This window comes from Brachyistius frenatus, unplaced genomic scaffold, assembly GCF_029030835.1.
Source record: "Brachyistius frenatus isolate BFR_SWC_R1_liver_20210118 unplaced genomic scaffold, ASM2903083v1 Contig_239, whole genome shotgun sequence".
Taxonomy (NCBI): Eukaryota; Metazoa; Chordata; class Actinopteri; family Embiotocidae; genus Brachyistius; species Brachyistius frenatus.
In genome coordinates this window covers 283,849-306,163 of record NW_027210838.1, presented here as the reverse complement: position 1 = coordinate 306,163, position 22,315 = coordinate 283,849, and the positions used below count along the sequence as shown (strand labels likewise).

Below are 22,315 nucleotides of genomic sequence, written 5' to 3'. Positions count from 1 at the left end.
TGCTCTACAAAATAAACTTCCGAGTCTGGGTTTCAGGGTGACGTCACAAGATTTCTGTGATCGAGAACTGCAGGAAAAAAACCACCATCAACCACATGAAGCTGACAATAATAATAACAACAACAACAACAACAACATCATCTCTGTAGCTCTGAGACGCTTCTCATTAACCACCGACCGAGTAAAACGCAGAGTACCTTCAAACAATTGCCGTCAACTTCCGTCGAAACCGCGCTGCGACACACAGATAGATAAATAAACAAACAAACAAACAAACAAACAACCTTGTTTGTGTCGCTGCTGACTGGCTCGAACGAGCAGCTGCTAGCGTTAGCAACACATGCTAACAACGTGAGTTCAAAACAACCTAGCGAGATCAAACGCGAAGCGTCAGTTAACCCGAGTTACCGCAACACACACACACACACACACACACACACACTAGACGTGACAACGTTTGAGTAAACACAACAACAACAAAAAAAAACAACAACACTCCCCTCGAGATGATGCAGGTTTTTTTTTTTTTTTTTTTTTTTGGTGTGTACGAGCTAAGTGACAGCTAGCGAGCGTTAGCCGCAAACTAGCCGATGTTTGCGGTCGCAGATGTTGTTGTTGTTGTTGTTGAAAGTTCAAATTGTTGGTGTGTTAAGTGACCCGAGCGGTGGCGACGACTCGCTCGGATTTTACCAGCCGGTGGCAACGTTAACTTACTGTGCTAACTTTAGCACGGCACCCCCCCCCCCCATCCAGGATAATAGAAAAGCTGCTCGGCTAACAACATCGCGAGGAGCTGTTAGCCACCTTTAGCTATATCTTTTTTTTTCCCTTTTTTTTCTTTTTCCCTTTTTTTTTCCTTTTTCCCTTTTTTTTTTTTCCCCCCTCCTTTAGCTCGCGTTTAGCTCCTCACCCACCGGAGAGAGAGAGAGAGAGAGGAGGAGAGAGAGAGGAGAGAGAGGAGGAGGGGGAGAACCTGGTTTTGAATGTCGGGACGCTCGTCGATGTTTTCGGGGCACTTTCAGCGTCCGTTCGCGGCGTCGTCGTCGTCGAGCGTCCGGCCGGCTGCCGACACGGTGGGTCTGAACGAGGCTCCTCCGCGGTCTCCCACTCCGCTCAACTTCCCTTCTCGCATCGTACGAAGAGAAAAAAAGAGAAAAGGATGATGACAAGATCGGATGACTGGAATTGACAATCCGCCTGCGTCGTATCGGCGCCGCTGGACCAATCACACGCTCGGGATTTTTATTCCCCAATTTTTAGTGGCGTTTTATTTTTATTTTTTTTTTTTTTTATTTTGTTGTTGTTGTTGTTGTTGTGTTGTCTTGTCTCTTCAATAGATAGATAGACAGATAAAAGAAAATTAAAAATTAAAAAAATAAATAATAATACAGGGTAAATGACGGAGTAAAAATAGAGCGAGTAAAAAAATAAATAAATATTTTTAAAAAAATGCACATGGCAATAAAAATAGAATAGTTATATTAAACTAAACAGAGGAACGATGTTATTACGACTTGTCCAGTTGTATTATGCCAGTCTTTTAAATCTCTTCTTATCCGAGAGCATTTGCTGATTTCTTCTTTACTCCTGTTTGTTTTTATATGGTTGTTTTATACGATCATTGTGTTGTTAAAGGCTTGTTAGAATTCACTTGTTGTTTTGTTTTTATGGCTTATTTTATGTGAAGCACTTTGTAACTGGAGTTCAGGAAAGTGCTATACATATAAAGTGTATTATTATTATTGTTGTTGTTATTATTATTGCAGTGGGCAGGAATGATCTCGGTATCGGTCCTTGGTGGGTTGTTTTTTTTTTGTCTGTGGGAGAAAGTGGTCCGCTGTCCCTGCAGGTAGGTGGTGAAGAGGTGTAAAATAAATCATGAATAACAAACAAAGACTCTCCATATGGAAAAAAAAAAAGGGGAATTTGTCTTACTCGGTTACAAAAGCGAGTATAAATACCATTAATGATATGTCATATTTTTATTTTTTTTGTAAATAATTATCAATCTAAATAACTTAATTAACACCCCTATGATGAGCTCGTGAAGTTTTTTGTTTTTTTTCCATATTATTTAAAAAAATAAATAAAAAAAAAACATTTTTAAAATAAAACCGAAGCGGTGTTTTTTTTTTTTAATTCAACTCATGACTGGCGTTGCTAAGCAACGGAACTCAAAACAGGTGCTCGTTTCTTCTCGTCTTTGGCTTTTTAGGTTTTTAAGCGTCTCCAGAAACTTGTTCAGCGTTCAAACTTCCTCCAGGTAGTTAAATCAGCGTGTCGGGTAAAAGAAACTAAACATTTTGGGTCCCTTGTGTGGCAGCAACACGTGAATTCAAGATGAGTATGACGGACGGAAATACCTTTAACCAGCTGGGATATCCAAACATACCGACGGTAAGTCAACTTTTGCGTTTACATTATTTTGTCTATATTTTGTCTGTAGTGTTAATAAAAGGAAACGTATGCTATCTTTTTTTTAATATATATTTTTTTTTAATTTTTTTAATTTTTTTTTAGTCTAACACTGGAACTCAGTTGTTAGATAAACTAAAGGAAATAAAGTACTGTTATAAACAAACACACCTAGAAACAGAATAAAATGTAAAGTAAAATACATAAATAGGCAGGATATTTCCACATTATAAATACTGCTATTATTATATAAACATAATAAAAAAAATTAAAAGGTCCCAATGACATTATTAGGTTAGGTTAGGTAGTCACTTTATTAATCCCCGAGGATAATTTTTTTCCGCTACAGCAGCATACAGAAGCAATAAGATAATAATAAAACAATAGAAAAGCAGTAAAATAGCAGTAAAAATATAAAATGCACAGTATATACAGTACAGTATATATCTATATATATTATATACAAACAACCAAGAAACACAGACAACAGTGTTATTGTTATGTGATGGATTTTACTGCACAAAGTCAACAGTTCCTGACACAACTAATGTACAATATGTTCATGTATTAATATACGCACTATATATTTTGTTCTTTTAACACCAGGCCGGGAAAGTGAAACCTGTTGGACACAGAGCCAAGACCTGTTTACAAGTGGAAACTGTAAGTTGGATTTTTTTTTATGAGCATTTTGACACAGCCAGTGTAGTTCCCGGAGGTGCCGGAAGGCGGCGGTAATGCGCCTTTTACGAAATGTTTGCCATCCACCACAGAAGAAGAGCACGTTTTCAGCCACCAGACTCGAGCTTCAAGCGTATTTACGGCACAAAAAAAGGTAAATGTTAAAAAAGAAACAACTACAAGCCGTCAAAAAAAAGGTTCTGTAAGGAACTCCTTCAAGAAAAATAAACCTAAGTGAGGTGCGAGCAGCCTGTCATGCTTCTTCTACCGATATTTAAAAACGAAGCACCGAGCAGACGGTAAGTTAAAGTCATTTTTCAGCTGCAGTCACTATTTGGAAAGTTTAAAAGTGCATTTTATGGGTTGTATTTGCACTTTAAAAGTATTCCAACTGGTTAAAATGGGCCAAAAAATGAGCTATAATAATAATAATAATAAAAAAATAGAAGAATCTCAAATAATTTAGTTTATTATCGCAAAGGTTTTAAAGGAATGGGGAAATATTCACATTTAAAATGCTTGAATCAAAATTTTTAGCTTTTTTAATTTTTTTTTTACATAAACTACTTTTTGAAACACTTTCGATGAATTTTCTGTAAATGAACTAACTGATAAATCGAATAATCGCTGCAGCTCTAAATGTCTAACATGTGACATCAGTTATTTTCTGTGTTCTCGGGCTTAAACGCGCGAATATAATTTGAAGGTTGCGTGTTTGTGCTTTTGTGACACGTCACGTCAGAGAACTTTTTTTTTTTTTTTTTTTTTTACCACTTCTTCAGCCCCCGACCCCTCCGGAGGTGAAAAAGTTCCACCAACCGGAACCAGGAACCGCCCGAGTGCACCAAGTCGAGGCGAGCGACGCGGCCAGCACGCTCGTTCACGGCGTCAGCACCAAGTCGTCCTTCACCGTGAGTATGCCGACGTCGGGCGCACGTCTCCGTGGCGACTCGGAGGGGAAAAGCTGGCGATCGAGGTTCCCGTCGAGCCGTCGGTTCTCCAGCGAGCTGCTGGAATATTCGGTTATATATACTCATATGAACACGGGAGCGTCACGCAGCTGCAGCAGATGTTGATGATGTAAATCCCAAAGGTGCTCGATCTGTTGTTGGAAAATCATATCGGACGCAAATTATCCCTCACAGCAAAGTCTTTTTTTGTTTTTATACGTCTCCACTCGTGTGTGAATAGCATCGGTAATGTCTCCTTTTTTTTTTTTTTTTTTTTAATGCCGATGCTTTAAAAAAACGGCAAAAAGGTAACTTTGCAGACACAATTTTAAGCACGCGATGACGCCATACAATCAGAATATGATTTTTTTTTTCTTTATATGAATTCAACAGAGTGGAAGTTTGCTAAATCCGCCCCGGAAGACTTTGTTCCAGCAGAAGTTGCAGGATCTCAACGAGTCCGTTTACACGACCGCGCCGCTCGGATGGTCACGTTACCGACGCGCTCGGCTCGCCGACGGGTTCAACGAGGAAGCCGCGGCCGGCGTGAAGATGGTCAAAGGTATGTACGACGTCGCGGTCCGGACGACACAAATATAGGAAAACAGGTTTGCGCTGACAAGATGGAAACGCCGTAACGTCAACGTGCCAGTATTACGGAAACGGGAAATGATGCTGTCGAAATCTTTTGAATGTCTTCTGTCCAGGGCTGGACCTGCGCGAGGTTGTTAACCCTTCAAAATCAGCCCAGGACGTGGAGACGGAAGCTCAGGAGGGACACGCGGCGTACGTTAACAGCCACAATGCTTATTTTGTCGGTAAGAACGGCGGAAAAGACTTTATTTGGAGAATCTTATGAATCCTTTTTTTTTTTAACGCGACGTCCGTCTTCCGCCTACGACACGATCGTCTCGCCGCCGCCCAGGCGAGAGGATCGACAGGAAGTACGACTCGGGTCACTACAGCGAAGACGGCACCTTCGGCGCCCCCACGCCTCATTTCAACGACGGCCGCGACGTCGGCAAAACGCTGCGCTGGCTCGGGGAGATGAAGACGTACGTGACTCCGAAACATTTTTAAAAAATCGTATTTGAGGAAGCGCTCAGCAGTTTTTTTTTTTTTTTTTTTTCCCGCTACAGGTCTTACGGTTCAAAGGCTAGTTGGAAAAGATCCGGAAACACGGAAGCACAAAGCGGCAAAGCCGACAACGTGTACGTCATTTATTTATTTTTCTTTCTATAAGCAGTTCTTGTAAACCTCCAGATTTAAACATCACATCTGGATGTTTCTTCTTTTCTCCAGGAGAGGAGGGTACACTTTGCCTCTTCCGCCCGATCACGCGTTTGGACGTCCTTTGATCCGGGATGAATTCGGTAAGAGTTTTACGTTACCGCGCGTTTCCGTGGTTACATACTGAAATACGTGCGAGTCCCTGAACACATTTTTGCTGTTGTTGTTGTCGTCGTTCTCGCTTCCTCCGCAGGTGTCGCAGGTGTCCTCGACGCCGCCAGGGCGCGGCCGTACGTGAAGGACGGAGACCAGCGGCGCAGCCTGGTCAACGCGGTGAGACACCAGCTGAAGAAGCTCAACTTCAACAACTTCCCCTCCCTGCTGAAGGCGTTCAGACATTACGACAAGGTGCGCACCGTCTTCCCCCGCTGCCCTCACCAGCACGCCCCATTCTGCTCTAAAAAGAGGATTTGATCCGCCTTCACCGACAGAAAGAAGAAAGATTTAGAAAAAGCTGTGAGCCGTTTGAAACGTGTCTTCCTGCTGATGTGTTATATTACCAGAAAGGACGAGGAAAGATTGACAAGGACGACCTGCAGGCGGCGTGCCGTCAGCTGCAGCTGGACGTGAGCGGGCCGGTTCTGGACGACCTGATGGAGCTCTGCGACAACGACGGCGACGGGCTCATCGACTTCCTGGAGTTCGCCAACTTTCTCAACTGGAAGGACAAGATGCCGATCGGCGGCCTCGAGCAACGCATCATCACCGACGGTCGGTCGCAGTCGTATCATTTCCGTTTGGTACTTTTTGTTGTTAAGTTATAAAAAAAATGTCTTGTGCTCTGATTTTATTCTCTGGTTTTGCTCTCGGATACAGAATTGTAAAATTCGGAGAGGGAATGTTGCGTTCGTCATGAAATACTTAAAATCCTACATTTCCCGACAGATGTGTCTCAGTTTTAAACTTCCTAACTTTTCGCATCACGTCGAACTTGTTTTTTTTGGGGGGGGATTATTCTGTGTTTTATTCGTCTCCTGCAGAGCGTCCGACCGGCGGAGCTCCGGACGACCCTCCGTCAGATCCCTCGCAGCCTCCTCCACCCTCCCTGGCTTTGATCGAGCCCGAGGACCTGGAGCCCGTCGAGCCGGGCGGCACCAAGAAGATCCCGCGGACCCTGAGGCAACCGAGGGCCGTCCCAGACCACTTTGCGACCTCCTCGTCCCTCATCGGGGCGGACAGGGACGATTCAGCATCCAGTAAGTCATCGGGACAGATACGAAATTTAAAAAAAAAAAAAAAAAACACCACGTTATCGCTCAGTTTTTGTAACCGCGTTTCTTCCCGCGCAGGCGGCCGGACCTTCGGCATCCCGTCCATTCGCTTCGACCTTCCGACTCCGCGCATCAGAAGAGTCGGCGACTGCGTCAACTACGGCGACACGTTGACGGCCAGGGGTCTTCTCCACCCGTCCATTCACGCCGCCCAAGGCGTTACCAGGGAGCACTTCCTGTGTCCTCGCAGCAAGAAAGAGGTACGGACGCTGACTTCCTCTGTTGTCCAGTTTAGACGTTTCTTTTGTATAAAAGTTTGTCATTAACAGCAAAGTGGATCTTTTTTTGTGTGTTTTTGTTTGTTCAAAAAAAAAAGACAAATGTTGGTGAAACAGACTTGCAGACGATGTTTGATCAAAATAAGCTTTTTTTTTTTCTGTTTTTATTCCAACGTGTCCAGATTTTCTTACTAATTTGTGCTCTGTAACGTATTAAAGACTTGAAATTTGATCTCCATTGTTTTGAATAATTGACGCTGCTGGTGGGAAATATGAAATAAGACTTTATTTAGTTAAATTGGACTTAAAGTGCCTTAAAGAATCAATTCTTTCTCTTCTGTGATCCTTTTACATTTTTAACATTTTATTTGTCCAGAAAAAGTCTATTGAACTTTTCCCATCTTTTCTTATCAGGTTTGTTTTGTCAAGTTTGTCTTTTGGTTCATTGTTTTAAAACTAATTTTTAAAACCGACACCTTTCACCGTCTTCGTCGCAGATCGCCGAGATCTTCACGAACATCGGTGTGAGTGTTTCCGAGGAGACGTTCGAAGAGGCCTGGAAGCTGGCGTCCACGCGGCAGCCGAGCGGGGAGGTTTGTGTCTACGATTTCCGTAACGTACTCGAGGAAATAAAAGAGATGTAAAACTGGAGATTTGTTTCACCGCCGCAATGTTTCCTCTTCGGTCAAGTTTCTCCATCTGACGATATCCTCCGCTGGCCGGTGGGAACTCTGGAGCTCCAGGAGGTTTTAATTTAATGGAAGAATTAACGCAGGAGGAAATATTTATTAATGTTAAATCTTACACTTAACCGATCTGTGAAAATAGTGATTCCTACATAAAATTACATTTTTATCTTAAAATATCTGGAGCAATATATACATTTGTCATTATGTTGTTTTAATGAATGTAAAAGAAAAATCGGTATTCGTCTTTAGCCTGAACCTTTTTTTGGGACCCGATGTATGTTCCTGCAGAAAAATACGAGCTCCCCCAAGAAACAACATGTTACATTTGAATAGGAAGGACGTCACGCCATAAAACTTAGAAAAACGAAAACCTTTATTTAAATGTTTTTCCTGCGCTTGTTCCTCTCCTGTTACTTTATGAATTTGTTTAAAGCCAGTTGGCAGTTTCTGGCAAAGCAGCGATTCAAAATGAGGTTATGTGAAGAGACATACGGCACCTGCAACGGGGGTTTTTTCTTCTTTTTTTTTTCTCTCTCTCTTTGAAGCTCTGTTTTAATTTTTTGGGAACAGCAGAAAATATGTTTTCTGATCTAGTGTTCAAAGGAGCCATTAATAGAGCTCATAGAGCACATTTTATATACATACCTATAACTTCTGCCTTTAGGGCCTCTTGACAATTCCTCTGAAAAAATGATACACAGTCAGTGTTTTCCCAAAGTTGGTGGAAGACTTGGGTGAACATATGTGGTCGTCCACCAGAAAAACTTTTACATTTTTCGATTAAAATGACGCAATTTCACATCGTGTTGATCAATAATATTACCATATCTTTTGTAAAATGTTCCCTAAAATGTAACTGCAGATGATTTAAAAAAAATAAAAATAAATAAAACTTGAAGTCTTCTCGGGAACAAATGCAACCGTTAGATCTGCTTAAAGTAATTTAACGTTTTGCTTTTTACGATGAGTCGGCTTAACTGGTTCCCAAAACTGTGTGTGTGGTTTTTGACATCACTGATTTTTGGGACTTGTCCTCGTCCCAACTTATTTCGTTGTCTTTCTTCTTGCCTGAATATTGAATCTAGTTTCCAGTCAGTATTAAGAAGAGTAATGTAAAAGCACAATGTTGGAGAATTTTCGACAGAGTAGCAGAAATTTAACTTCATTTTACTGTTTAATCAAAATGTGTCGTTCCCTTAGATCAAATAGGGAGGGAGTGGGGGGGTGATTTTATTTGTGTTACAGTCAACGTGAGGCATTTTCATGTCTTTGTGTGTACTTGCTTTCATTCCTCATTAGTATTCATTAGTCGTCATTTTAATAGCACCACAAATTCCCGATAAATATGTCAGGAAAAAAAAAAAAAAAAATCCCGTTTCCTCGTCTGTTTGCAGGGAATCAATTTGTCTATTAGAATTTTTAAAATAGAATTTCATCCACAGAAGCGGCTCATTTGCCGTGTTGACATGTCGTCTGCCTCGTTGGAAGCGACACGCCATCTTTTGTTGGTGCACCTAAGCTGCTGTGAAACAGTGTTAAACCTTTAATTGATTGCTTCAGACTCCACAAACAAGCCTTTGTGACTGGCAGAAGGAAAAAAAAATCAAAATCTAGAGAGACGAGTAAATACCGAGAGGTGCTTTCTCTGCACCTTATCATTGTTCTGTCAGTATTAGATTTGATTTCCAAGCATATTTATCTCTTAATACTATTAATCAACCTTAAAATGGGAGTCTTGACAGATAGCACGGTGAATGAGCCACATGCAGACGTGCGAACAGACCGACGCGCTCTCGGAGGCGTGGGGAATTGTTTGCAATGTTTCGCTAACCGGATTAATGAAAACGGAGTTGGCACGCAGCCTCGACAGATCCACACGTCAAGAACATACACAAAACAATAAAATAACTAATGGGGGAAAAAAAAAATACATTAGCTTTTATGTATTCACCACTTGTTTTTTTGTTTTTGTTTTCTTGTTAATTTCCATTAAACTGAGTGATGCACAGGCGTGGCGAATTGTTTAATGTGCTCTCGCCGTATCCACGAGCATATTGACACGTTAAGCAAACCGCACTCATTTAATCTCATTACGACTCCGCGAGATGCTCGACTGGAAACGCACACACACACACACACACACACACACACACACACACACACACACACACACACACACACACACACAACAACAACAAAATAATAATATTGTGGAAAAACCCACGCAAACTTCCACAGACCCCCGCGACGCAAGAAAAATTAGAATAATCCTCGCCGCGTTTCATTATGCGCGAATTAGCGGCCGCTAATGACAGAATCCTCTCTGTTTGTCAGATACGTCGTCAACGTTAATAATATCGCGGCGAGCCTCCAGCAGAATGGGATGACACGCGGCATTCACGGGACTGTCACGCGTGATGGCGCTGATGAGCGGCACGCGCCTGGGCGGTGACCGCCGACGCCACGCCGAGGCGGAGGATCTTCCGGCGTGACTTGGTGGTTTTTCTCGCCCGTTACTATTCAGACTTTCCACGACACCGGCAACCTTGAACTGCTTTGTTCTGGGAAACGAATCATCTCGTCGCCTGTTGCTTTTTAAAAAAAAAAAAAATTATCGGTACCAATTCTGGTATTAGTTAAGTACCGGGACTTTCTATTCGTCGTTTGTGTTATGAAATACAAAGGCTTCACAGAGTACTTCAATTTATGATTGCACTTCTGTCTTATTATCTGTTTCAAATTGGACATTTTTATTTTTTAAATGTATAAAAACCTCCTTTTTCCTTGTTAAAAAACAAAAAACAAAACAAACCCGGCCTCTACGTTACCCACAATGCAACTTGGCCGCCATCAGTTCTGTTGGAGCGGCAGTGATCATCAAGACCTGTGAACACTTTAATGTGCAAAACCAATGGTGGAAGAAGTACTTTGATTTTTTTTTTTTTTTTTTTACTGAAGTAGCAATACTATCATAAAAAACTAAATAAAGTTCAGCTACAAGTAAAATTCCTGCATTCAAATCTTATTTATGTAAAAGTACACAAGTACCGTCAACAAAATGTATTTAAAGTATCAAAGATAAAGGCGCTCATGCAAAATGGCCCAAATTAGGGTGTTATATTGATCATATTTTTATGGCTTCATTGACGTGTACACGTGAGCAGCATTTGATTGTTGTCACAGTAGAGCTACATATAATAATACAATACGAGATATTTTATATCTAAAATATTCACTAAAAACTGTGAAATAAATACAAATACTCTATTTCCCTCTGAAAGGTAAATGGAAAATGAAAAGAATATACCAGTAAAAGTTCAAGTATGTCTGAGATAGAGTTCCCGCGTAAATGAAAAGGGTGGAGGGCATTTGGTGCCACGATAAAAGCATTTATTGATACGAGGTATTAGTTTAACACACTCAGTGGATCTGAGCGTCAGTTTTGACCTTTTGAAGAAAGAAAAAGAAAAGTGGTTTAAACAAAAAGAAAATCTTAAATGTCCATTTACGATCTTTTTCAGCTGCTTCCACCTCCATGAAATGATTCATTTGATCTACTGGTGTGACAGTTTAATGCTTTTTGACGTGATGGACAACTGAGAAGAGAAAAAAAAAGAAGAAGAAGAAGCTGTCTGAGAGATGTGTGATTGAAAGCTCCAGAAAAAAACAAGAAAAAAACAAGCTCGTACGTGAACCTGGACTTTTTTTTCTTGGTGACACATTTAACCGAGACGGTTCAATAAAAATACAAATAAAAAAGAAGTCTTCCTCCAGTGAATCACCGTCGCTGCAGCGCAGCTTTTTAAAGGCATCTAAGAAAAGTTACCGTCAAGTAGCACGAGTCGGTTCTCATTCATACTCCGTTAAAGGTTCTGAGGTTGTTCTGGTTTCGGCTCAGCCTCGCCGCTCCGGGTCCCGTTTCCGTTTCCGTCGTCCGGTTGAAACGCCGTCTTCCGTCGGACAGTGAAACTCAGCAGCTTTAATACTTTGGTTGTCGGGTCCGATCACTCAGCTGGTTGCCAGTGCCAGTGCCAGACGGTGGTGACGGTCCAGTCGGGAGAGGCGCCGCTCGTCAGCTCTCGGTGGAATCTGCGTGGAGAGAAGTCCAGATGTTCAAATTCATTCACGCCCTCGATTCTTCTCTAAAAAAAAAAAAAAAAAAAACATCCCTAAATTAACGTCTACTACATTCAAAGGGCCGAACCGACAAACGCTTCGACATTCAAGCTAAAGTTTTCGCTTCACCTTGAAAGTGAGGCGGTGAAAGCGGCTTCCTCATCCCGCCGCGCCGTCCGTCTGCTGCGCGAAAACCCTTTTAGGATAACATTTGCAGTGTAACAGGCTTTCTCAGAGGGGATCGTAAGACCTGAGACAATAGGGGATGGAAAATGTGGGCTAACTCGATAGGTGGGTTTTGGGTACAACAGCCGCGCCGTGTGGTCCAACAACTAACCGGATTACCGACCGGGGACGGAAAGAGGCTTTGGACGGGAAACGGTTTCCTCTTTTTGTGCGCGGTCGGCAAGTTTCATTGGCGAATCGGACACTTTACTTTCTTAACAAGTGGAGTCTTCTCAGACGAGGAATGGTGGTTTTAATACGAGTGTTAAAGTCGAGCCGCCGTCCTTTATGTTTGATTTAAGGACGAGGCGCTGAACGGAAAGAGCCCCCGAAGCGTCGTGCCATATTTGGCCGATTTTTCTTTTTGCCAAACGATTGTTGATCGTTTGCATGCAAAGACGCAGATGTCGCGAGTTTGAAAATATTTGTACTCGAGCGTTCGGTCTGAACAAACTTAACAAACAGTTCTTCTGCTGGTTTTTCTAAAAAAAAAAAAAAAGTCGGACAATAACGGAGCCAAGAATAATAATTAATTTTAATTTTTTTTTAAAGTCTGAATCCAGGCAGTTGGGCGTGAATGAACATTTTAAATATCAATCTTTAACTAGTTGCATGTGTGTGTGTGTGTGTGTGTGTGTGTCTGCAAGCCAATCCACCAACGTGTTGGAGAAGCTGTTTACAGTCATCTGATCATTTTATTGTTTTCCAATTAATATTTCTATTAATGCGTCTCACTTTTTTTTTTAATTATTATTATTTTGTATTTTTTATTTGAAGGGTCTTTAGTGAAAGTGACATTTATTTTCACCGTTTCCCCCAAGTCAGGCATCAAATTATCCGATGAACTCTTATCTCCACCCACACGCCACACTTAAGAACATCTTTCCATAATTATCCTCGCTGCATCTATTTAAATAAACAACACGTTTATCTCGCCACCGTCAGCTCGGTTCTCCGCCCGACAAAAAGCACACGAAGGCCTGCAGGTAACTTGGAGCTTTTGCCAACATATAATTATCTCAAAAGTAAATATTTGTACTTTTTAATTTTTTATTATTATTATTATTATTATTATTATTATTATTATTATGGATTCGCCGTAACTCCCTATTATGGAGGAAATTGAGCAAACAAAAGAATTTTGGCACAAAACCATACGAGCGAATTAATGATAAAAAAAATAAATACAAAAAAAACTGTCTCCAAGCAAAAGATAGAAAGGAAATCGACGGCGAGGAAATTCATAATCGCCGATGCTGGACGTCCGAGATGCTCGCTGGACGCCGGGCGCTTACTCGTAGACGGCGGTGGCGACTTTCTTCCGAGGGTCGCCGCCTTCGCCGGAGTCCAACTTGAAGATTTTGGAGCCCTCGGGGTCGTCGGGTCCTTCGTGCGGCGACAGGAGCCAAAACCTCATGACGATGAAGCAGAACTTTCTACCTGGAAGAGGGAGGAGGAAAAAAATTAAATAAAAAGACAGATTTTGTGATGTCACAGATCTGAAATCGGAAGTTTTCCGTCACCTCTCGGTGGAAACGAGAACTCACCGTGTCGATCGAAGACGACGGAGACGTCTTCGGGAAGCACAAATATGATATCTTCCATTTTGACGGCGAGCTGCCGCCGCCGAGCGTCGCCGAGCGACCGGCACCTCCTCTCCACGTACTCCGCCGTCTGCGTGAACAGAAACCAGACGATTGCCGCGTTCGAGCGTCGTCGTATTTACCGTCCGCGTCCACCACGTCGGAACTCGGAAGGTTTTCTAAAAGCCTCCAGTTGTGGCGCGTTTTGCAGAAAAGTCACGGGAGTTCATTTCTCGTTGGACGTTAACGCTAATTTATCGTCATTTTAGTCACGCAGGTTTTTTTGTTTTTTTCCTACGTCCGAGGAAAACGTTCACCTTCCCGTTAGCTTTCTAAATCGTTCGCCCCGTCGTGTGTCATTACGTTATTTCACCAAAAAGAAAAAAACGGTGGACATTTCATTTGAATCGGTCTGTAACGCGTTTTGTTTGCGAGTCACCTCGTCGGACACGATCCCCTTCAGCTCGTGATATCTGCCGCTGGACATCTTGTCGGAGACGTGGACCAAAGCCTGGAGCAAGACGAAGGAACAACAGGGTGGTTTATTTAACAATTACGACACGACAACCGGACAAACTTCACGCGATGACGATCGAAACGCTTTTTATCAGACGGAAAGATTCAGTTTGAATTAAATGAAGCAGCGAAATGTCCTTTTTGTGAATTCCAGTTAACGTGCAGCGTGTTTTCTCCCTTTGGTCTTGAGATGAACTCTTTCCATCTACTTGATCTTGTGTGACCTCCAAGGAAACTCACTCACAGACACGTAAAGACTTCAGCCTGTTTCATGTAAGAATAACAAGGAAGCTTTGAGGATATTTAACATATAAAATGAGAAAAAGAACAAAGTGCTGTTTTTGGAGATTAGATGTTGTTCTTTTTATCCAGCTCACCTGTGGACAGGTGAAGAACAACTTCTTCGTGTTTGTTGTTCATAGTTGGTAGAAGGCCTGTTGTGTCGGTAGTTACCTGCTTTATTCCTCTTTCAAACTCCACAGAGTTGATGTCTGTGTCGAAGTACAGATCGATCAGGTACATTATGACTTTGCACCGGATCCATGTGATCGGGTCTGGGATGCCGACCACGGAGACGGAGGGCTGACGGTCGGAGCCCCCCGGCGGCCCGTCGTCACCTCCGGGTTGCGAGCTGAACAGTCTTTGCCTCTCGCCGATGAACGCCACCCTCCGCCGGCCCGTCCTCCGGCCCGGCTCCGTGCCGAAAGGACGCGCAGGACGCGCACTCACGCCCGCCCAGTGCCGGCGCAGGGCCGGCTGCCCGCCGCCGGTCCAGCCTCTCTTCCAGGCGCAGAGCCCGGGCGTGCCGGCTGCGAGGCCGCGGAGCTCCCGCCACGCAGCGGGGCTGGTGATGCGCTGCATCACACCGGGGAGGACGCAGCGTTCCGGGCTGTGACTGAACCACGGACCGGCCAGGACGCAGCCTCCATTGAAACAGCTGCCTTTGGTAAACTTACGCAACTCACCCCCATGTTTTACCCACAATCCTTATGGCGAGCACGACGTACACACACGGATGCTGCTTTCAAGTGCTGTTGTAAACTGTAGCTACAATTGGAGCACTTTCTTTGGCCCTGTGTTAAGTGGGTTGTCTTTCAACTTTTGCAGCACAGTTACTTATTATTTGCTGCTGTTCTCCATCTTACATTTTCTTTTTTTCTATATTTGTTTAATTTGTTTTATGAGTATATTTTATTCTGCTTTAATGCCTTTAATTTGACATTGCAGCCCGTTTTTATGCCTGCAAACCTACATTTCTTTTGAGATGGTCAAAAAAGTTAAAACTAGAAACTTGACGGTGGGTCATTAGACATAAACACAAACAGTAGAGCTTCAATATGGGACCGTCAGCTCTGGCATGACAACATAGTAGGATTCATAATGCTTAATCATCTAATTCACAATGCTCTTTACAGCTTTATACAATTATTTAGGATATTTGTTTTCTTGTTTGTATGATCTGCTGGTTTATTGGCTCATCAGCAAAGCAAAAATATTGTCAACACTCATAATATCACTTTTATTTTACACATTTTTTTTATCCTACACATTTGTGTGACGCCTCGTGTGTTGTCTTCACGTTCATTCCGCCGCTTGCCAGCTTCTAAAACGAAACTAAACAACAGATTTCCAAAGACAACATTTGTTCAGCTTAAAGAGTTTTTTTTACGTGTTGAGCCGGCAGCGTCAGAAACTCACAAAGCAGCACTTGAAGGCAGCAAGGTGGCTTTTACAGACGGAGTCCAGCAGAGGGGGGTAAATACCCATTTATCTGTCGCGTGCCCTCCGTGTGTGCCATAAAGTACCAGGAAACTAAGTTTGCGCGTGTCTGTGCGCGCATCTATTATGAAGACAATAAAAGAGAACATCTAAAAAGGCACTTTATATAAAAAAATTAAAAAAAAAAAAAAAAGACACACACACACACACACACACAACGCACGTGCACAGAGCCAGTTGTTTCGCACGGGCCAGCAGTTTGAGCCCGGGCTTTTGTTTTCTGCGCAGGTGCCCAAAATGATTGTGCGAAAATGTGAAATTTGATCAGCAGACCAAAACATCATTAAGTCCCCGCTGTTCTCGGTGATTGCAGGTCAGCAGCGTTTCCCCGTCTCTCTCTCTCTCTCTCTCTCTCTCTCTCTTACTCTGCACGCGCGCGTCAAGCACACAAACAAACACAAACGCGCACGCGGCAGACACCTGCGCGCGGCCCCGCCCACCTGAAGTTCTCCCCAACTAATTTTATTTATCAATAATTAGCCGCGCAGCACTTGGTTATTTCGGAATTGCGCTCAGACACGGAAACCCTTTTTCTTTTTTTTCTCTCGAGGATGTTTGGTTAGTAATTACATGTGTCAGTTGAGAATGCTTTTTAACATCTGCGAGTCGAGTGGAGCGGAATATTAACGACTCCGAGAGCGGATGTGGGATTAATTGTTGGGGGGGGGGGGGGGGTGGTGGAGGAGGTGGGGGGGGGGAGAATCTGGAGATCAGAAGAAGGAGAGCTGGTGTCCAGGCTGGCTGCCGGTTTATTACACCATCGGTAATACAAACACACAAACACAGTGAAGATGTTCACAGGAGGTCTGAGTTGCCATTAAAGTGGTGGATTTGTTCTTTCCAATCCAAAATTCAACCGCAAAGAAACTTTACACTCATGCAGTTTTTTTTTTTTTTTTTTTTTTGGGACCCCCGGGGCTCTTTGGTTGTTTCTTGAAGTGTTCGTAATTCATGTGTTGGCCTCGGTGAGGTTTACAGAGATCGACAATCCTTTTGTGTGTTTGTTTGTTTGTTTTTTGAAGGTGTTGGAACAACCTGCGGAGGAGGTTTGCTTCAATTCTTTCTCTGTCTGGTTCGGACTATTCTGTCGAGTCAGCATCTTTAAACGTGACCGTTCTTTTGGGGTTATATCAGTTTATCTAGGTTCATATTTTTTTTGTTTGTTTGTTGTTGTTTTTTGCCCTAAATTACACAGCAGATTGGTACCTTTCAGTATTTCTAAAAAAAAATCCTGCAGGTGAGCTCGAGTCTCAGGTGTTGTTTTTCCTCTTTTCTGAATCTATCGAAGCGGATTTCTTGCGGCGTCGAGGTGTCGGCGACGCTCCCGTCCGGAGTTTTTCGATGACCTCACACCTCCGAGTCCGGTTCTATGCCAAGTTTAAGATTTAAAAATAGCGACGAGACGAGCGGCACAACGAGGTTTTGAAAATACTTGCGGATGAAAGTTCTCGCGTGTCGACACCTCCGGGGAGCAGAATAAGGATTAAAAAACAAAAAAGAAGCCGAGTCATAGTTCAGCGTCACAGAATTACGACTCTCCACAACCACGTATTAAGGACTGTATTCGGTGCGCTGTAATTACTGTCTGCTGTTTTATCTGTGTACACACTGCGAGTGTAATTTATCCAACCGGAGAAAAGTCCCACAGTGCAACAGCAACGCCAGCGTCCACGATCGGTGTCTGAAGTCTCTCATTTTAGAGCCCAGTTGAGTCTGGATCTTCTTCTTTTTTTTAAAGCATTTTCCATTTTTTGTTTTTTTAATTTTTCTTTATGTGTGTAAATTATTGAAGGCTCTCACAACAAAAAAAAGAAAAGTAAACAAATAAAGTCTCTCGAAGGGAAGACGCAGCGGTAAAACACACCCGCCTTGATGAAATATTATTTTAAAAGTTTACATCTTTGCAGTGACAACAGAGCCCCCCCCCCCACCACCACCACCACCACCACCACTCCCCCCCCACCTCCTTTTTTTGTTTTGTTTTCCAGTCATTATCGGCTTTCGTAGAAGAGCTCGGTCCACTTTGGCGCCGAAAGAAAAAAGATGGCGTGTTAAATCTGGAAATATGTTGTTTTTGTGAATTTGAATTTAATCTGGGCTACAGGTATTGGTTTTTTTTTTTTTTGTGTGTGTGCGCTGGCAGGGAGCCACACACAATAGCAGGCACAGGTGTTGACCAGGAAAAACAACAACAACAACAACAACACACACACACACACACACACACACACAGAAAGAGAGAGAGAGACTGAGGGAAAGAAAAAGGAAAAGGCAGGAAGTGATTTGAATTATCATTGTGGAACGCATTTGGCATGTCTGCAGTGGAAAGAGATTAAAAAAACAAAATTAAAAAAAAAAAGAGCAGCCACAAAGTTTCGGTGTGAAAATCGACGCGTGGATATTTCCAAGATTTCCGTTCTCTCTCTTTTTTTTTTTGTCTTTTTTTTGTCTTTCTCTGACAAACTCTCCATTTCAAAACCGCTTGTTGATCAAGAAGCGGCGATATCTTTGACTCCAAGCGTCGGAGTAACGGCAGAAAATTAGCACAAATGTAATAGTTCCTGTTTTGGTTTTTTTTTTTTGGGGGGGGGGTATCGATGCATAAATAAAAAATAAAAAAATCGGTTGAAATTTATTATTCATCTGAGATGTGATTAATATGCAAAATTATGCAAATTAAGATGCAATTAGGCTCCAATTCTCTAGTGGAATTTTCCATTATAATTTAATACAAAGTAACAGAGTAATTGGTGTCACGTGTAATTACGGTTACTCAAGTGCACTTTCAGGCATGCAAATGATTCACTATATGTTTGGGTTTATCCTATGCAAATGTAACCATGTGGTGTTTTAACAAGTTGTCGGGGGGTGGGGGGGTTCAGACACCAAGGTGTTTTTTTTTTTCTTTATTATCACCAGCTAAATACTTCCAGTTACTTTTTTTTTTTTTAGTTTTTTCTCTCCTTGAATTTGTGAATCGTGGAGACTTTTTTTTTTTTTTTTTTTTTTTTTTTTAATTATCCGTCACCAATCAATTCATCGGAGAAGTGTTGTTTTTTTGGGGTTTTTTTTGGTGGGGGGGGGGGGTTCAACATGAAAACTGTTGCTTCAGTTCACACAGAAAGTGTCACCCCACCCCCCTCCCCTCCCCCCCACCCCCTCCTCATTATAAAGATAAGCGCCCTCCTGTTTGATCGATGACGCCGCGAAAAAAATGTCGCGGGCAAAATGGCTCAAAAAAAATAAAATAAAATAAAACCACTAACGCCGCGGCTCGGTGTGACAAACTTTCCGCAGAGAGAGAAAGGAAAAAGAGAAGCGATTATGTAATTGATATCTATTCAGATAGATGTGAAAGTCCTGCATGACGCTCGGGGAGAGAAGAAGAAGAAGAAGAAGAAAAAAAAAAACACAAATCTCTCTCGCAGAGCAAATTCCTTCTTGGGAGGCAAATTGATTTTAAATTTTTACATGGCTGGTTACATGTCCTGACATCTTGCTTTTGCTCTCTCTCTCTCTCTCCAACACACACACACACACACACACACACACACACACACACACACACACACACACACACACACACACACACACACACACACACACACACACACACACATTGGCATTAAAACCTACAGGCAGATACGCTCACTCGTACAGACGCACACCCTCTGCTATCTGTCTTGTTCATGATCAACGGTCTGAACAAAGACGTCCTCCCTCCTTCCTCGTCTCCCCCCCACCACCACCACCACCACCACCACCTCTCTCTCTCTCTCTCTCTCTCTCTCTCCGCCTCCACTCTGCTCACACAACTCTCTCTCTCTCTCTCTCTCTCTCTCTCAAAGAACATAATCCCTCAACAAAATGGAAACACAAAGGAAACTTGAGCTCAATCCTATAAACGCACAGACACAGCAGACAATGCCTCCTCCCACCCGTCCACCCCCCCCCCCACCACCACCACCACCACCCTCAATTTCCCCCCCTTTCCAACATCCATAAATGCCCCGTGGCACAGATCAGGCTTTTATCAACACCCCCCCACCCCTTCTTCCTCCTCCTCCCCCCACTCCTTCTCCTCCTCCTACATCCATCCCTCCATCCCTCCTTCCCTCGCCGGTTTTGTCCCACCACCACCTCCTCTTCTCCTCCGCCCGTCCCATCTCCCCATGCCTCCACACCGGCAGGCGTCGGAGGGAGTTTGAAGGCCGTTTGATGATTTTTTTTTTTTTTTTTTGCTCCACGTTTGCAGATGAATTTATTCCCTTCTTACGCCTCTTTGATTTTTTTTTTTTTTTCCCGTCGTACAAGTAGACCGACGGTCGTAAAGTTCAAGTGAAAGCGGCGGTTTTGAAGAAAAGCAAAGTCGATTCGGGCGAATTTCCTCAGTCGGCCGTCTAAAGACGAATCGCGCGTCAATCAGGCGGCCGCGTCCCGGCGCTCCCACATTTTCTTTTTGAGGTCGTCGGTACATCCGGAGGCGGTGCTCACCGCCGCCATTACGCACTTCTTCTTATCTTATCCCCAAACAAACCTGGACGTTGAAGCGCGTTTCCTTTGTCGCAATTTTCCAACGAAAAGACGCCATCGTACTTCTTTTTCTTTTCTTTTTTTTTTTGTTGTTGATGTAAACTTGTTGACGAGCTGCCTGGACGTTATCTCGCCACCGAGTTCTCTAAACTAAACAACAGAAACGTGTTGTCTGTCGTCATGGCGATAAAAGAAGCGTCGCGACGACAAAACCGTTTTCCGATTTGGTTCCTCGTGCTTGGTGTGTTTTGTTGATGCGGTTTGAGATGGAAGGACGAACTTCGGTCAACTTTCAGCGGGAACACAAACACCGACTGTTGGTTGGAAACCGAGTTAAACGGCGGCTCTTTTCTTAATTGCTACGGCCTCAAAAGTACTTTGTCACTTGAACAGAAACACGTAGATGTTGTTTTGTTTAAGTTATTGCGTCACGCCGACTTACGATGACTCCAGTTTTCTTGGTTTTTTTCCCAACTCAAACTTTTCAATTCCATTTTATTCATAAAGCGCCAAATCACAACGCAGGTTATTTCACTTAACACACTAAACTCCCGGAAAAAAAAAATTCAACAATTCCCACATAAGCTGGGAGGAAGAAACCTCCAACAGACGTGGGCTCACTTTTAAAACACACACAGTATTAATAAACTCAACTTCCTGAAAGTTCGCTTCCTGTTGCGCAACACCGGACTCCGCGAACTTTAACGTACTTTAAAACCCACACAAATATCCATCCGTTCACTTTATTGGACTTCACAACACTGAACATCTGCAGCGCCATTAATATGAAAGCGTCTCGTGCAGCGAAGACGCGAAGTGAAGACGGCTTGTGGCTTTTCGATAATGTAGGTCAGCGACAGTTTCCAGCTTCGACTGAACTGCTTTGCACCCGTATTTTATTTTGTGTTGTTGTTCCTGCAGCTCCGACACCAGACCGGCACCTGAGCACCCGACACCGCTGACGCCTCGGCCGGCTCCTCCAGAGATCCCCGCTCGGAGACCGCAGGAGAAGGAGAAGGAGCCCCCTGGAGGTGGAGGTGGAGGTGGGTGAGGTTTTGATCTACTCTAATCTGGCTGTGTGGGTGGGAGGAGTAGATGATGATGATGATGATGATGATGATGATGAGGAGGAGGAAGGAGAGGAGGAGAGGGGGGGGGTGTTTGGCACCAGCGCCCGGGACTCTCTGCGACTGTGTGGTCTTCGGAGAACCACTTAACCGCCCCCGTGCTCTCCTCCGGTTTCCCAGGGCCTCGGGAAGTGTGAAGCGCAGACTTCGCTCCCCTCCTCACCCCCCCCATCACCCCTCCCCCCTCCTCTCCCCCCTCCTCCTCCCCAACTCCCTGCACAAACCTGCTGATTAGATCAACCCCCGCGCCGGTGGCGAGGCGAGGAGAGATAACCGATGCAAAGTAGGCCGCCTTCCACACTCGCCTTGTCACAGGAAGAGGAAGTGCCCTCGTGCACCCTCACCTGTGCTCGTCGTCGCCGCCGCCGCCGCTGCAGCAGCAGCAGCAGCAGCGTCGCACAGCTGGAGGCGCGTGAGATCAAGAGAGAAGAGCAGCGAAGATCACGTGTTGCGTTTCCTGCGACTGCGTGTCGAGTGACCGTCTGGGATTAAGAGAGCAAAAAAAAAAAAAACCACGGAAAATAACTCGTCTCCGTCTTTAACACGTCTTCAGAAGTATCCGTACGTGTTAATAGGCTGAAATAACGCAGTGATTGCTGCTTTTTTTTATACATTAAACTCCGAAGCACTCAAACGCACCGTGAACGTGTAGTTAACTTAATTTTGATTTAACAAAAAAAAAAGTCAAGGTGAGAAATGTGTGTTCAATAATTAAACAGACCTGAAGCTTAAATCAATTTGGAAATTTAGAAAGTTATGGGAAGAAAAACAGGTTTGAATTGTTTTATGAAAAAAAAAAAAAAAAAAAATATATATATATATATATATATATATATATATATACGCACATATTCCCCGACATTTAACACAGCCAGCGGAGCAAAAACAAAATCCCACAAACATCAGAGATCTGGGATGGCGA

At 43.4% G+C, this 22,315-nt stretch overlaps 3 protein-coding genes across 6 annotated transcripts in view; 2 read left to right on the top strand and 1 right to left on the bottom strand.

The window, feature by feature from the left end:
* The first annotated feature begins 2,094 nt into the window (after nt 1-2,094).
* Nucleotides 2,095-11,141, top strand: efhb (EF-hand domain family, member B). 4 transcript variants are annotated; one of them, XM_069720394.1, is made up of 14 exons: nt 2,095-2,397; nt 3,022-3,078; nt 3,879-4,007; nt 4,440-4,608; nt 4,754-4,864; nt 4,972-5,101; nt 5,186-5,257; nt 5,349-5,419; nt 5,530-5,684; nt 5,840-6,047; nt 6,317-6,532; nt 6,626-6,807; nt 7,323-7,418; nt 9,849-11,141. In XM_069720394.1, exons 1-14 carry the CDS (start codon nt 2,341-2,343, stop codon nt 9,864-9,866), a joined length of 1,671 nt encoding a protein of 556 aa, XP_069576495.1. In that variant the 5' UTR covers nt 2,095-2,340; the 3' UTR covers nt 9,867-11,141. The 4 variants fall into 4 exon arrangements, with proteins under 4 accessions (XP_069576495.1, XP_069576494.1, XP_069576491.1 ...); XM_069720393.1 differs by lacking the exon at nt 9,849-11,141 and having other exon boundaries at nt 7,323-8,703; XM_069720390.1 differs by lacking the exon at nt 9,849-11,141 and having other exon boundaries at nt 6,317-6,807; nt 7,323-8,703.
* On the bottom strand, nt 10,883-14,925 carry LOC138633875 (m-AAA protease-interacting protein 1, mitochondrial). Its single transcript, XM_069720396.1, has 5 exons — nt 14,408-14,925; nt 13,878-13,949; nt 13,403-13,529; nt 13,151-13,295; nt 10,883-11,603 (listed from the first exon to the last, which is right to left on the bottom strand). Exons 1-5 carry the CDS (start codon nt 14,813-14,815, stop codon nt 11,519-11,521), a joined length of 837 nt encoding a protein of 278 aa, XP_069576497.1. The 5' UTR covers nt 14,816-14,925; the 3' UTR covers nt 10,883-11,518.
* Nucleotides 14,839-22,315, top strand: part of satb1b (SATB homeobox 1b) — a 94,012-nt gene continuing 86,535 nt past the window's right edge. The window contains exons 1-2 of the mRNA XM_069720383.1: nt 14,839-14,900; nt 21,188-21,309. The gene's annotated coding sequence lies outside the window, so the exon portion shown is untranslated. The remainder of the gene's footprint in view (nt 14,901-21,187; nt 21,310-22,315) is intronic.